The sequence below is a fragment of the Callionymus lyra genome, chromosome 8, assembly GCF_982586985.1.
Source record: "Callionymus lyra chromosome 8, fCalLyr1.hap1.1, whole genome shotgun sequence".
Classification (NCBI taxonomy): domain Eukaryota; kingdom Metazoa; phylum Chordata; class Actinopteri; order Syngnathiformes; family Callionymidae; genus Callionymus; species Callionymus lyra.
The window spans coordinates 17,089,999-17,105,978 of NC_141825.1; the positions used below are offsets into that span (position 1 = coordinate 17,089,999).

The 15,980-nt window shown below is 35.6% G+C and overlaps 1 protein-coding gene across 2 annotated transcripts; it reads left to right on the forward strand.

Annotated features, from left to right (window-relative positions):
- Positions 1-1,272: 1,272 nt before the first annotated feature.
- Positions 1,273-15,057, forward strand: ferry3 (FERRY endosomal RAB5 effector complex subunit 3). Of its 2 annotated transcripts, none has more exons than XM_087796839.1 (14): positions 1,273-1,304; positions 1,627-1,813; positions 2,365-2,510; positions 2,698-2,879; positions 5,207-5,306; positions 5,437-5,565; positions 6,055-6,157; positions 6,261-6,458; positions 7,357-7,485; positions 8,930-8,998; positions 9,083-9,285; positions 13,020-13,077; positions 13,220-13,287; positions 14,581-15,057. In XM_087796839.1, the coding sequence occupies exons 2-14, from the start codon at positions 1,633-1,635 to the stop codon at positions 14,671-14,673; spliced, it is 1,659 nt and encodes a 552-aa protein (XP_087652965.1). In that variant the 5' UTR covers positions 1,273-1,304; positions 1,627-1,632; the 3' UTR covers positions 14,674-15,057. The 2 variants fall into 2 exon arrangements, with proteins under 2 accessions (XP_087652965.1, XP_087652966.1); XM_087796840.1 differs by having other exon boundaries at positions 6,058-6,157.
- The last annotated feature ends 923 nt before the right edge of the window (positions 15,058-15,980 follow it).

Below are 15,980 nucleotides of genomic sequence, written 5' to 3' on the forward strand. Positions count from 1 at the left end.
ATCATTAAATTATCTTCTTATATGTAATCTGACTTGTGACAATGTTTTCGAAACAGCCACTTTGCCCAGAACTGGCAAGAACTGAAGGTCAAAGGTTACCAGACCCAAGTCAATCAATATCAGGTTAGGTCGAACTTTATTGATCCCTCAGGAGGTCTCCTTCGGGAAATTGTTTTTTTTTTCCAATTAGACACAACAATACAGCAATTTTTCATAAAAAATAAATACAAATAAGAACAAGAACAAAATATCAGTGGTAAGAACCACTGACGTTGATTGATTTTATTGACATAAATACAATTATCAGTTGAAAAAACACTCTCATATTTAGCTATACTGAAGGATTAGTAATGCTGGGAAATTAATTAAATTTTTAACATTATACTGAAATGCTTGGAAAAATAATGTTCTTCAATTTACAACATTACTAAAAACCACGATAAGAAGTCATTGAAATTGTTATTTTAGAAGATGTTGCCTTTGTCTTTGTTGTTTTTCTTTGATCTATGTTCTTTATCTTTATCTTTAGACTTAATTTGTGTAATTGTGTTCTTTCTCTTTATTTCTCTTGTTCTTATTTTATTTTGATTTATTTTTTATAAAAAATTGCTGTATGTATTGGCTATTGGAAAAAAACAATTTCAAAAAAAAAAATCAATAAAGTTTTACCTTACCTTATATTATATATAAATATATTTTTAAAATATTTCTGTGTGGAGTTTGTATCCCCGTGTTGCGTGGGTTTACTCCGGGCACTCCAGTGTCCCCCCACAGTCCAAAAACATACAGAGGTTGATTGGGAACTTGGGGAAATTGCTCCTAAGTATGAATGTGTGTGAATGGTTGTCTGTCTTTGTGTGTCCTGCGACAGACTGGCGTCCTGTCCAGGGTGTCCCCTGCCTCTCTGCCTATGAAACTCGGATAGGCTCCAGTCTCCCCGCGACCCCCACAAGGGATAAAGCAGTAGAAAATGAATGAATGAATGAATTTATATATATCTATATATTTTAAAACATGCAAACACATTTCTAACCAGCAGAGGTCGTAATAGGCAAATGCGCGTCTAAGTAAAATCAGTTTTGCGATAGGATGTGCGATTCATACCTTTTGACATAATATACAACACATTCAAATTAACATACACGTATTATTTAGTGATATTTTTTAAACAACAATGTTGCGTCGTAAAAACTATTTATTTCTCAAATATTTTTTGTCGCGAAAGTGCTGCTGCTGCGACAAGCTACAGTTTGGTCAGCTGACCCAGTTCAACAACAGGAAGCATCGTCTTCATTCAGTCACAGGTACTTTTCTTATGCTTTTTAGTCGTTATTTTAAATTGACCGGGGCCACTATTGATGTTAAGCGATTTTCATGATACAATTGTTTATTAACTTGTGTTCCACAACATCAGTTATATATTAACGCTGAATCTCAACGACAGAGATATATTGCAGCAAATAACAAAGATGTTATTCCCTCTGTAGAAATATGTTTCCTGAAACTGTGTCTTTAACTAATTCATAAATTCCCTATATTAGCTGAACATGTGTGATACGTCGCAAATGATATAGTAACCGTTAACATTGTCTATTGCTATTCATCTTCTTTCCTATTGTATTTCAGGGAACCATGAAGAAGAACAAGGGGAAACTGAGTAACTCCAACGAGAAGGAGTTTATGTTTGAGTTCAGGGCTGGTAAACACAACTGTATCCTCAAAGTTCCACTGTTGTTCCCTGTGCAGGAAAACATCAATGATCTTCATGGGCGACTGATCCTCTTACACAGAATCCCCTGCTATATTGAACACGGTAAAAGACTTTTCATTTGATCTGTTATTTAGTAAGTTCACTTAATACCTGATCAGGATTTGTTTCCATCTTAACAATGCTGACTTATGCGAAAGTAAACTGTGCCTTAATAATAAATCATGCATGCTTGATTTAAATTTAAATGTATTTTGAAATTCAAATGTAGAAAAAGTGTCAAAATTCTGAGTCGTTCTGTTTGTATATAACTTAATAATGTCGTCTTTTTAGAATTTAAGTATAAATTGTCCAACAACCACCAGGTTTTTTTTAATTCAATTCAATTCCATTTTATTTAAAGTGTCTTATCATAACAAAGTTATCTCAAGACACTTTACAGTTGAAGTAAGACTATAGTTGATTAAGGAAAAACAGATCCCAGCAATTCAACATTGAACGAAGTGAAACACTGTGCAGTGAGCTATGGCGAGGAAAAACTTCCTTTATAAGGCAGAAACCTCGAGCGGAACCTGACTCATTGTTAACAGCCTCCTGCTTTTTACCTGACAAAAACGAAAATTTCAACTTTTCTTCACGAAACCTGCTTCTCTCAGAGCTCAAGGCGTCACTGTCCACCTTCGTTGAAGAGGAGACCATCAAAGATTTTGACAAAGAGGCAGAAGTGGCTCTTCAGAGACTCACTCTCGGGGATGTAGATGTGAACAAGCTCACCAACACATGGGCCCGGTGTTATACAGAGGTAAGAAAAAAAGACCATCTTTCATCGGTTGTTAGGAATCATCCTAACTTGCTCAGAAACTTCAGTGATTGTTACATAACAGAAACATATTTAAATGAATGAATGACTCAACATCTAAAACTTTCTGCTATGGCCTTTTTTTTTTCATTGTGTAAAATGTTGACGTCTTGTTTCGATCCACGAACAGACTACGCTGGAACACGCCAGGCCGGAAGAACCCACCTGGGATGAGGACTTTGCCGATGTTTACCATGAGTTGATCCACTCGCCTGCATCGGACACCCTTCTGAACCTGGAGCACAACTATTTTGTGAGCATCTCTGAGCTCATCAGTGAGAGAGACATGGAGATCAAGAAGCTGCAGGAGAGGTTCGTCTTTGTTGTACATTCATGTATGAATATCATGTAATTTAATATACTGCATAAAAAGAAGACATTGAAAATATAATCGCATAAATAATCGCAATATTTCGGAAAATAATCGCATTTTTTTTTTCAAATAATCGTTTCCAAGTATTGGAAAATATACCATTAATTCTTATTAAAGCATAGAATATATGCTTTTGTCCTTTTTAATTTCAGTAATACTAATACAATACAATGTTAACTTTTATGTCACATAGTCTTGTGAAGCCTGACCCTTCCTAACATTTTTGAAACCTTACACATGTATTTATTTTGTGTCCATAAGCCTTAATCTGTACCTTTACACCTTTACATTCTGGAGGTTTAATTTCCAAGTTTAGATGAGATATTTCTTTTTGTACATTTAATTATTGTAAATGAATGAATGAATGAAAATGTGACATCAATCATTTAATCATCTCATAATGGTCACAGTTAGACTGAATGATCACCAATTAGATCATAAAACACAGAATATAAAAATGAAAGAATGAGAATGAAATAGAAAGAGATTCATAAACAAAAATGCAATAAAGTACATTCAATTTAATTAAACAATAGTCAATATCTGGACAGCAGACGGATAGAAAGAGTTGTTGAACTGGGATTTGGTCCAGAAGAAGAACTGTCTTTCACTAGAAGTTCGAGTTTGATTGTGATAATCTTGATCCATCATAATTATTTAAGTGTTTTTTTCCCATCAAATTATTTTCCTTTAAATGTCTGTATCTTTTACTCTTATTTGAAGTCATTGGATAAATTCTCTCTCATCTATCTATCTATCTGTTCTTATAAAACAAGTATCTTTCACTTTATCAACAACCTTCATTAATCCACTTTTATTTGAGCCCAACATCCAATGGGTCTCATAAAATGATTCATTTCTCCAATAGAGGGCAGCATTGTGTTAAAATTGATTTGGATCTAGCATACATATTACAGATGTTCTTTAATTTCTCAAGTCCATTCTTAATTATATTAAATAAATGTAATTGCTCTCTTCCCGCCCCACCTGTAGTCAAACATGCAGGTGTTGATAAATAAATGCACTTTTCATAATGTTATATAAAGCATGTAATGACACACACACGGAGAGAGAAACTATCTTGTGCTCCAAATGTAAAATGTTTAATATGAAATTCCTGCTGTGTTGATTCTGAGATTAAATCATGATTTTCCCAGTGAATGTAAATTGACCAAGTTGTGAACTGTTTAGTGTTTTATTGGTCAGTAAGATTAAATTAATTATTTTGAGAACTATACATGTTTTCTACAGGCTGAGGATTTGTAATCATGTAAACATGCCTTTAGCTGTGTTTCAGATAATCTGTCAAGTTTTAATGATCATTTTGGGGTTGACGGTAAAAGAAGGCCAAGGAGGTTTTATCGTTTACATTGAGGATTAAGGGGTCTTAAGGCAAAGAGGTCAGTCTAATAAGCAGTTCATAGACTTTAGTCTTTATAATTAAATATTGCAGTATTATTTTTCCAATACAATATCGTTATTCAACAGCACTGCATTTTTTAAATAAATATATACATGTTTTGCTATTTTTAGTTTTGTTGTCACAGTTACTTTATATGTTATATTAAATGTCAATGCTGTTGCCTCCTATATTTTGATAAAGCGTGTACAAATAAAATTATTTATTCATTTTATTTCCAAAAAACTTGCAAAAAGTTGTTTTTGTTTGCAATTAGACTTCCAGCTGCCAGATGGCAGCATTCAATACATCCTCTGCGCAATGACTGAGGACGAGAGGATACAGTCGACTCCAGCAGCTTTTAAAGCTGATGCTTAGACATATTTGGGTTTCAAAACAAATGAAAGCAGTTACGACTTCATCAAGAGTCATGTGGTCTGTAAAAACAGCAGAGTCAAGTATGTGGACAATACTACAACTATACTATATTGTTGATCCATCAGTATCACAATATATATCGTATTGTTATCCCTGTGTTGTGATACTCGTATCGCCAGATCCTTGACATTTCACACTCATTATCATTTTGATATCCAAGAATATTTATCTTGATCAGTCTATATTAGAAGTGTTTTGAGCTCATCAGATGATCAATCTGAAATCCAAAATTTCACTTTTCGTAAAGTTGTAAATCATATCAATCTTCACCAGTTTTACACAAGATTATAATGTAACCACATATTATGGTCCAGTATATTTTTGGTTTTCTTTCAGTGTCCTAGCGGACTCTTATATCTGCTGCTCATGTTTGCATCATCGAACTCTCTTTCTTATTCTCCCCACAAATGACCTTCTTCTCTCCGTTAGACAAGCATCTGAAATGGACAAAGTGATGAACGAGCTGGGGAACACTCTGAGCGACCAGGATGTCAATTCTGTTGCCTCCCAACACTTCGATGCCCAACAGGTGAATAAATATTTTAGTGCTGTTGAGTCTGAAGCAGAGATCGATTGTTTTCCCACTGTTTTCGCAACGATTGCTTCTTTCGAAAGCAGTGGAATCTTCAGCCATGAATGGGGAATTTTTTTCCCCGCAGGTCCTGGAGAACAAGTGGGCGAGTGAACTGAAGCAGGTCACGACAATCCAGAAGCAGGAGTATCAGGAGTGGGTCATCAAACTCCACCAGGACCTGCAGAAATCCAACAACAGCAGCCAAATAAAGCAAGTCAATGTTTTTTTGATCTGCCTTAAGAGTTTTAAGTCATAAAAATGTAATTTATGTATGAGTTTTTAGGTGGATCTTAACCCACCAACTGACTAATCCTCTAATCTGTGCTGAAGAGCTCGCACTACTTTGAAGTACATGATATATTTATATATATACAGAATTAGTGGGATGACAAGAATTTAGTGTGATCAGTAGTTTGTTTTGAAGTGTCATTTTTGATTGACGTGCTTGGATTAGAAGTCAATCAAAATGAGATCTCAAGCACACAGAAGAAAGAATATCAGATTTACAAAATGATCAAGCTTAGTTAGGTTGAATTAAAATGGATTTTTAGATCACATGTTCTGTTTTATTGACAATCTGTTAAATGACAGATATTAGTTTGTTTCAAAATGTCTGATTCCTTCCCAAACTCGACAGAACTGGGCACATGAGGATGTTTTCATTAAAATATCAGTTGCTCATTTTCATGGTTTTCTCAGCGAGGAGATTAAAGTGCAGCCCAGTCAGCTGTCAGAGCCCACGGACGCCGGCGCCAGGATCTTTGAGGAGCAGCCTCAGCTCGAGGAAAGCTTCACGATCCACTTGGGTCAGTTTTAATGCTCAAGCCAAGAAACAAATGCAACCAGTTCTTGTATTTAGTTTATAACCATTATCCCTCTAATGTCTGTGTTATCGCGCTCCTCTGTCAGGAGCCCAGCTGAAGACGATGCACAACCTGCGACTGGTTCGGGCAGATGTGCTGGACTTCTGTAAGCACCGGCAGTACGGCAGCAGCGGAGCCAAGCTGAGGCGGCTTCAGACCGCTCTGTCGGTCTACTCCTCGTCCCTCTGCGGTCTGGTTCTACTCGTGGACAACAGGATCAACTCCTACAGTGGCATCAAGAGAGGTCATGTTTTTATTTAGCGTTTTATTTAACCCTTGTGTTATCTCAGGGTCAATGTGACCTGGAGAGACAAGGCAAGGGATATCACAAACACATTTAAGGCCTCCGGGTCACCTTAACCCCTACATAACACAAGGGTAAGGTAGTCTAATCCAACTAATATTTAACTTATTGTCTCACTTAAAAATCCCAAAAAACTATTACAATAGATCTTTGGAGTTAAACTGTTCTAAACAATTGAGGACAATCAGAATCTGATTAAAAGAAATCTGAAATATAATAATTGTTTTTAGTTCAAAACATCAAATCAAATTTAAAAACAAAACAAAAACAACAAATACACATAATAAAGCAGTGCCTGAAAAGAATTGGGGAGAAGCAAAACTTCTTACTTATATATTAATAATCCTATTATATCTCCAATATTACTGGATATAATCGATAATAATTGTATAATTATAAGTTACACAATAAGTATCAAAACTCTAACAGGACAATATCTCTTTTATCATTAATATCATGACAAAATATCATCACAATTTTTGGATGCAACTTTACATCAAATTGATAACAACAGTACGAACTATATTCATTTTGTTAAGAAATTATGAGGAGGAAATATTTTGTTATTTAAAAACATTTTTTACTTTATGAACAAAAGTTGTACAATATTGTGATTAAAATGCTTAAAATAAAATACTGTCACAGCGTGTATATTTAGTGGGCTGACGTTATAAACCAATAACAAGATTGTATGTGCAAAATGACATGGATACTAACCAGCTGTATTTCTAACATCATCCCGTGTTAGAGCAAATTAATGCTTTTTAAAAATGCGACAATATCATTTGGTGTTCGAGCACGACTTGTGTTAAATATAGTCTTGTTTGTTCCAAAACAGATTTCGCAACTGTGGCTAAGGAGTGCACAGATTTCCACTTCCATAGTCTGGAGGAGCAGCTGGAGGAGGTGCAGCAGGTGGTGCTGTACGCTCGAGCCCAGAGGAACAGCAAGCAGAAGGAACACCACGGTCAGACCTTTAATACATGCATAGCTTTAAAATAAAATAAAAATCCATTTGGGTACAAGGTGGAGCTTTAAAAGCAATTAAGACATGTTTTTCCCCTCATAAGAATACACGATAATCCACCACTGTCACCACCAGTGTGACATTGTTTCCATCAACTGCTCCTGCTCTTGTGGATTGTCCTATTTGTGACCTTGGTCTGCAGCCTTGACTATAAAAAGAGACAAATTCCAACCAAGATCCCACAAAACTGAACATGCCCAGAGCTGAAAACAACAATCTGACGGTTAACATGAAAAGGATACTTACCTAAAGTAACAATATATTTATCTGTGTATGTATCAGAAGTATAACCTTGTTGAATATTAGGGTTTTCAATAGTTTCTTTTGGCCACATTTTTAAATGAAATATTTGCCATTAATGGCAAATGTATTCTACAAATGTATTCGTCACAATAACCTTCAATTGTTTTCATCATATTCAAATGCGTTTTGAGTTTTTATTTAAGGTTTTATTTACTTAATTAATTAAACCTTATTGATTTTCTTTAATTATCACATCCCTCTTTTATTACATGACTTTGTTTTTAAATCTATTGTAAATTTTCAATTTAATAACACTTTTTTTTATTTTCTCTGGTTTAAAAAACAACACCAGTTTCTGCTCTTCTAAAGGCTGTTTTTGCAATGTCTCCCGTGTGAAAAGAAGAGGCAAGTCCTTGAGAAATAGAAAATAGAAACAGACATTATTTTCATTTTTCCAAAGCCACAAAAGCAGCTGCACAATGTTGGAAGAGCTTTGTGTGGCTCCCGGTTCTCGGCCTTCCTCTGGTAAACACGAAACTTGTCCATTAGAACATTGTTCTTTGAAAAGGTTTGTTCTTTCCAATATCCATTGCACATATAATAAGTAAGTAAGTAAGTAAGTAAGTAATATTTATTTATATAGCGCTTTTCCAGACCAGGGTCACAAAGCGCTTAAACAATCAAAACAATACTCAAAAAAGTATATACTTTAAAGTTCAAGATAATACTGAGAACAACACAGGAGTTCCAGAAAATCAAGGAAAAGCCTGAACAAATAAGAATGTCTTAAGATGTTTCTTAAAGGAGTCAGTAGACTCCATCAAACACAGAGGGAGAGGAAGATCGTTCCAAAGCTTAGGAGCAACAGCCTGAAAAGATTTCTCTCCTCTGGTCCTGAACCGTGTGCGTGGAACCATCAGTAGATTCTGATCCACAGACCTCAGAGCCCGAGCTGGGGTGTAAGGCTGGATCAGATCAGTGATGTAAGGAGGAGCCTGACCATGAATAGATCTGAAAGTAAGAACCAGAATTTTAAAGTTGATCCTGAAAGAAATTAATAAGGTGACCAGGTTGATGGAAACATAATTATAAATGGATATATTCATTTAATTATTGATGTTTCTATCAAATGCATTCCCAGATATCTCAAAGAACGGCGCCGACGACAAAAGCAAAAACCTAGAAAGGAATCCCTCCAACATTTTACCAGGTATCCTTTTTTCCTTTTCCAGTTTAATCCACGAAGTTTTAAATCCTCCGCTGGCTTTTCAACCTGTCGTCCTCTCTCCTCCAGGAGAGTTCTACGTCTCTCGACACTCCAACCTGTCGGAGGCCCACGTCGTCTTCCACCTGTGCGTCGACGACAACCTGCGCTCGGGGAACATCACGGCGAGGGACCCGGCCATCATGGGATTAAGAAACATTTTAAAAGTCTGCTGCACGCATGACATCACCAACGTCACGGTTCCTCTTCTACTGGTTCATGACATGTCAGAGGTGAGATTTTGATAAGTCAACATCTTTGGTTCCATTTTTTTTGAACACATTCTGACGTCCAAAGGGGAAATATTATGTTATTTAGTTGCATTATTTGTCATTTTTAACACTTGTTTTAATATTTATGAAAGGACTGTATGAAGAAACTGCTCAGCCGTCTGGCCACGGACACCTCAGCTGCTCTTGAATTAGTTGGAGGTTGTTCAACTTCTCCAGGCTGTTGAATTCATTAAAAATATTTGATAAAGAGGAAATCACACATTCCTCGTGGGAATAACTATCTTGGAAGATAACTCACTCAAACAATGGGGCATTCATGCGAACTCTCAGCTTTCAATGAAAGACTGTGATACCAACATCTGGCCGTGTGAGATGAGGTTTTTTTTTTAAAGCTGGGAAACTTTAGATCCTCTTTTCTGCACCAACTGCTTTGGACTTCAGTTCATGGATCACATATGAAGCAATGTGACGTCAGTTTATTAAATAAAACCTTAAATGTATAAAATTTATTGTAAAAACTGGCATACACAGTGCAAAAATTCAAAATTACCAGTTATATTTTGTCATTTGTAGTCAAAACATCTAATCACACAATGACGTACTGAGTAATATTCAGTGAGATATAAGAACTTGTTTGTAGATGGTGCTCCTAGAATATCTTGAATTACATTTTTTAAGCCTTGTGTTGTCTCTGGGTCAAGGTGAACGACCTCCCATGCTTCCACAAATGATGCTACAAACATGGGGCCACTGGGTCACCTTGACCCATAGATGACACAAGGGATTAAAATGTATTTTCTGGCCTTTTAATGACGAGCCTTAAAAACGATTCTGACTTTAACGATTACATTTTATATTGCTTTTATAAAGCATATGCATATCCAGGAGGATTTAAATGTTAAAATAAAACAAAAAAACAACTTAGGGAGTTTGTCTCTAAATATTTTCATAAATTAAAAAAGCTGCTGGAGTCGACTGTATCCTCTCATCCTCAGTTGCCGTTGGGATTTTGCGGAATTTCATTGTACCTTTAGCTGTGAAGGACCTTATGAACATTAAGTGTAATTGCATTAGAAAAATGAACAAACGCTGCTAATATTTAAGGTAAGGTAAGGTAGAACTTTATTGATCCCTCAGGAGGTCTCCTTCGGGAAATTGTTTTTTTTCCAATAACCACAGCAAATACAGCAATTTTTCACAAAAATAAATCAAAATAAAATAAGAACAAGAACGAAGAGAAATAAAGAGAAAGAACAAGATGATACAATCTAAGTCTAAAGATAAAGATAAAGAACATAGATCAAAGAAAAACATCAAAGATAAAGGATACAAAGATTAACATGGAACAGAACATCATGATACTTTCGCTCCACTCCTGCCCCCAAACTCAGAATTTTACAATTTAATAGCCCGAGGAATGATTTGCATGTTAATTGTTAATTTAAGCAGAAATGTGTTGTTGTTAAGAAAAGAGAGAATAGTTTTATCTTTAGGCACTTTCTTGAACTATAAAAAACTGCGATAAAACAAAAATATTATTTGAAGTGTTAATTGTAGATCAAATAAATAAATAATTTATTTATTGCACACTTTATTAAAGCATAAACCATACAATTACTGTGATGAAAAAATATGATTTGAAAGCCCAAAAATATATATATATATATATATATACAAAAAAAGTTTGCAGTTCTGTTGAATACCAATATGGTATTGTGTGGAGAAAAAAAATGCATTATTAAATGTATCAATATTTTCTTAAACTCTTACTTCTTTTTCTCAAACTGCAAAAAGGTTTGCATGAACCAATGTCAAGGTTAGTTAATCAATAAACTCTTAATTGTCTTATTTTCATTTCCCGAAGGAGACCTCCTGAGGGATCAATAAAGTTTTACCTTACCTTACCTTACCTTAAACTGCAGTTCCAACAGTTCTGTGACCCAGGTTCACTTCCTGAAGAGGAATAGTGAGCGACCTGTTTTAACTCCTCTCTCCTCCTGAGCTGGCGAGGCAGTCCAGTAAAAGCTATGTAAATATTAGGGATCAGGTCTCACACCTCATCTCATTAAGGTGTATTTTGAATGACATTCAAAACTTAAGACACTGGAGTCGCGACGCTGAGAGTCATGGAAGTGAGGCTGATCTTCTCACCGGAACAAGGGCCCGATTATGAGTTTCAACGGCGGAAAAATGAAATCATAATAAAGCCAAAGTCCTGTGTGATGGAAAGTAAACGCTAATCAAGCTTCCGGGCTGAAGTGGAAACGAAGCCACAACACACCGGCTGCCATCTCTCTTCTTACTCTAATCAAGGGTCTGTTTACAGACGCAAAGTCACACAACTTTTTTTTGAAGCCTCAGGAAACAGATGATCTATAATTGAGAGCCTTTGGATTTACTTCAGAACTTGTTTTTTTTTATCTTGTTTCCTGCGAAGTGAAGATGTTTGTCTGTTTGGACTGGCTTCTTCTTGTTGTCGGGGCCTCGGCTTGTTTTTATAAGGAGCACAGGCTGCAATCATGATGTAACACGGGTTAGTGTCTCGCTCTTAGTTTGGATGTTTTTCAGCGCCAGAGGAACAATGGCTCGGCTTGACTATATCCATTATATTTAAATGGTGGAATGAACTGAGAAAAAAAATCTAGCAAACTTCTACTTAGCTTCTTAATTATATCCTTTATCTCTGGTGCGGAAATACAAAACATTTCATTATTATATTTCAGAAAACGGCACATTTGTGTGTGGCCTAGAAATGACACACTAGACCGTCTTCTTTGTAAATAACGACAGAAAAACATTGTCTGTTTCGCTGACTTCACACGAAGTTCTTCTGCAAACCTACCACCATATTTAGATTCAAGGTCCCCTGATACAAAAACAAGTTTTTCTTTGACAAAAATGAATCTTTTTGGAAGTATTTGAAGATGTGTTTTGCTGTATAAAACCAAGTTAAAACCTTTATCAAAATGTACTACTGTTTTTCCCTCAACAATACACTTTAGATCCAACATTTAAGCCAAATATGTTTACAGTCGTATATTATCAGCAATTAATTGTTTTTTTGTCATTATTTCTTTTTAAGCAGTAATGCCTCATAAAGTAGATCTCAAGACGTTTAACTTTGCTGCTTTATTGATGTTACCAGTAAAAAGAACAGAGCATTTATCTAGCTTTACAATTTTACAAACAGAACATTTGCAATATTAAAACCGTTTTACATCACTGCAGTTGCACTGTTCTGACACTAGATGAAGCCAGAAACCATATTTATTATCTTACATGTTAAGGCTTTATGACACTGGAGGCCTTAAGATACTAAGTGTGTTGTTATTTCTAGTGATGGTTTTATGGAGTTTCATGAAACGACTAATAATAATAATAATAATGGTTTCATGATTACAGTGTGCTCCGTTTTCAGAGCTCAGTAGGTGGCGCTGTAAGTTTTCAATGATGTATTGTTTCACTGAATTAGTAGTTAAGAGTCAAAGATGATCAAATACAGAGTGCCCTCTAGTGGCCTTTAAAAACAGGGACACCGTTTCATGAAACCTCCTCCTGTTAACATGCTTTTGTCTCTTCACATAATGTCCGCGTTCAAACATGTATTTAAACATGTATTTAAACATGTATTGAAACATGTATTTAAACATGTATTTAAACATGTATTTAAACATGTATTGAAACATGTATTTAAACATGTATTTAAACATGTATTTAATTGTCCCCCTCTATAGGAGATGACCATACCATGGTGTCTAAAGAGAGCTGAGCTTGTGTTCAAATGCGTTAAAGGTAAGATGTCTTTGGTGCTTGTGTTTCAACTGAAGCTTTTGTGTGGGTTTTTTTGGTGTTGATTTGTCAAAATATCATATTTATTAATGATTTACTCGTGTGTGTATTGATTTCCGCATTCTTTGATCGTGTCCTCTGGCAGGATTCATGATGGAGATGGCATCATGGGATGGAGGAATATCTCGCACGGTTCAGTTCTTGGTGCCAAAGGTGAGAACGGAGTGTGATTTTTTTTTTTTTCCATATGTTTGTCAGCCATTGTTGAAGCGCCATCTGTCATGGCGTCTCGCTGCGAAGACGCACCTTTTCTTTGAGGTGCACAGCTTTGTTTGCGGACGGAGCTGTTTGATCGTCGACTATTGACTTTGCTGTGGCGAACATGGCTTACAATCAGGTTCACTTTCGAACAAAGCGTGTGTTACGGCGTTTAAATCCTGCTCTTGTGTCGATAGAGAAGTCAAATACTTCTGCCATTGTGCGTCCCTGACTAGACTTGTACGAGGGATTTGATCATTTAGTTCATTAAAGGTTTCAAAACATTTATTTAAGGAGACTTACGGACTGGATCCACACTTTGTTTGCTGCAATATGCATGAAAATGATTCTTAATTCAAGTGATAACTGAGTAAGATCCGATTTAAAAATGTCAGTTTGTGAAGAAAGTCCCAAGAGCAGTAAAGGTTTAAAGAGCATTTAGCATTTGTGTATCATTTTTATAAATATATAGATAAAAAATTCATACATTTAGTATAATAATTATATATAAAATCTTTAAATGTTTAACATTAATATTAGATTTATTTAGACTTTAGTTTCAAGATTTTTCTTGATTTTTATTCCTCCATGTTTTTCTTTGACATGGACCAATGGATTTTATAAAAATCCAAAACTTTGTCTGTTTTAACAAAACAAACATATCAAAGTCTAACATGTTGTAAGAAGATCATATATGTTTGTTTTACAGTCGTCGGTATCAAAGCCTTAATGATTCTGGGAATAATTTGTCACACGAATGAGTGCACGAATGCTCCTCCCATGATGCAACACTAATAGACTCAGGGACTCATTCATTCCTCGAGTTATTAAATTGTACAATTCTGAGTTCGGGGGCAGGAGTAAAGTATCTGGATATTCTGTTCTATGTTATCTTTGTATCCTTTGTCTTTGTTATTTTTCTTTGATCTATGTTCTTTATCTTTAGACTTAGATTGTATCATCTTCTCTTTATTTCTGTTTGTTCTTTTTCTTATTTTATTTTTATTTATTTTTTATGAAAAATTGTTGTATTTTCTGTGGCTATTGGAAAAAAAACGATCTCCCGAAAGAGACCTCCTGAGGGATCAATAAAGTTTTACCTTACCTTACACTGTTTTTTTTTTAAATGTCTATATTTATAGCGTTTATGTTGTGTAACTAGAAAACATATCTCAGAGGAACCTCATCGTTCATCCACTTCCTGTCAACTAAACGTTATTTTTCCGTCTCCTTTTTTTCCGTCAACAGAGCATCTCCGAAGACATGTTCTATCAGTTGAGCACCATGCTGCCTCAGATCTTCCGCGTCTCCTCCACCTTAACTCTCACCTCAAAGGAGTGACGGATCAGAGACGACAGCCGAGCCGAGCGTCTCCTGCCCGGGAAGATTAAAGGAGGCGGGATTAAGAGAAGGATGAGCACGAGCCTCATTCGCTTGTTGGAGTTTGACTGAAACATTGTGCCACTCAAGGAGCTTGTTGGAATATCTTTCTCAGTTCAGGCACGTGATTGTGTTTTACTTTCATCTCTGTTCAGCAGAGAGAGTGTGAAGATTAAAAAGGGATGAACTGTGAGTTAATTTTTACTCCTTCAACACTGTGGTTCATCAACTTTTAAATACATGTATATAGTTGTGTTTTTATGTCGGATATTATCATGGTTTACAACATGATATAACGTCATGTTTGTCAATAATATGTTCATAATAAACATGTGTTTAACAAGGTACCATGTAACGTGTTCTTTTAAAGTCATTATTAGGACATGTTTGTTACCAGATTAATAAAAAGGTGAAGAGATTTACAGATTATTTTATGGAGATGTTTCTAGGAATGACCATCCATCCATCCATCCATCCATCCATCCATCCATCCATCCATCCATCCATCCATCCATCCATCCATCCATCCATCCATCCATCCATCCATCCATCCATCCATCCATCCATCCATCCATCCATCCATCCATCCATCCATCCATCCATCCATCCATCCATCCATCCATCCATCCATCCATCCATCCATCCATCCATCCATCCATCCATCCATCCATCCATCCATCCATCCATCCATCCATCCATCCATCCATCCATCCATCCATCCATCCATCCATCCATCCATCCATCCATCCATCCATCCATCCATCCATCCATCCATCCATCCATCCATCCATCCATCCATCCATCCATCCATCCATCCATCCATCCATCCATCCATCCATCCATCCATCCATCCATCCATCCATCCATCCATCTTTTGCCACAACTAGAAGTTAGAGCTAATGATGACAAAATCATTTATTGTCAATTTAAGATGTAAAAAAAAAAAGATTCTTAAAAACATAAAAAGCTTAAACCTAAAATGAACTTTGTATTCTATGTATTTATTTGAACAAACAAAGAACCATTTAATAAATTAAAAAGACATATTTTAATAAGGAAAATGATAAGCAAGATGACGGGTATTTATTTATGACCAGTATTTTTATTTATATTTGTATACATAAGAATATTGTCCTGGAGGACATTAGAAGCAAACACGATCCTACAAAAGCAGCAAAAATGTCTTACTGTTAAATAAAGTCTCTCAAAATGAAGAGTTGAGATATTATATCTACAACACTCATATTTCTTCTTTCTGCAGGTGATGG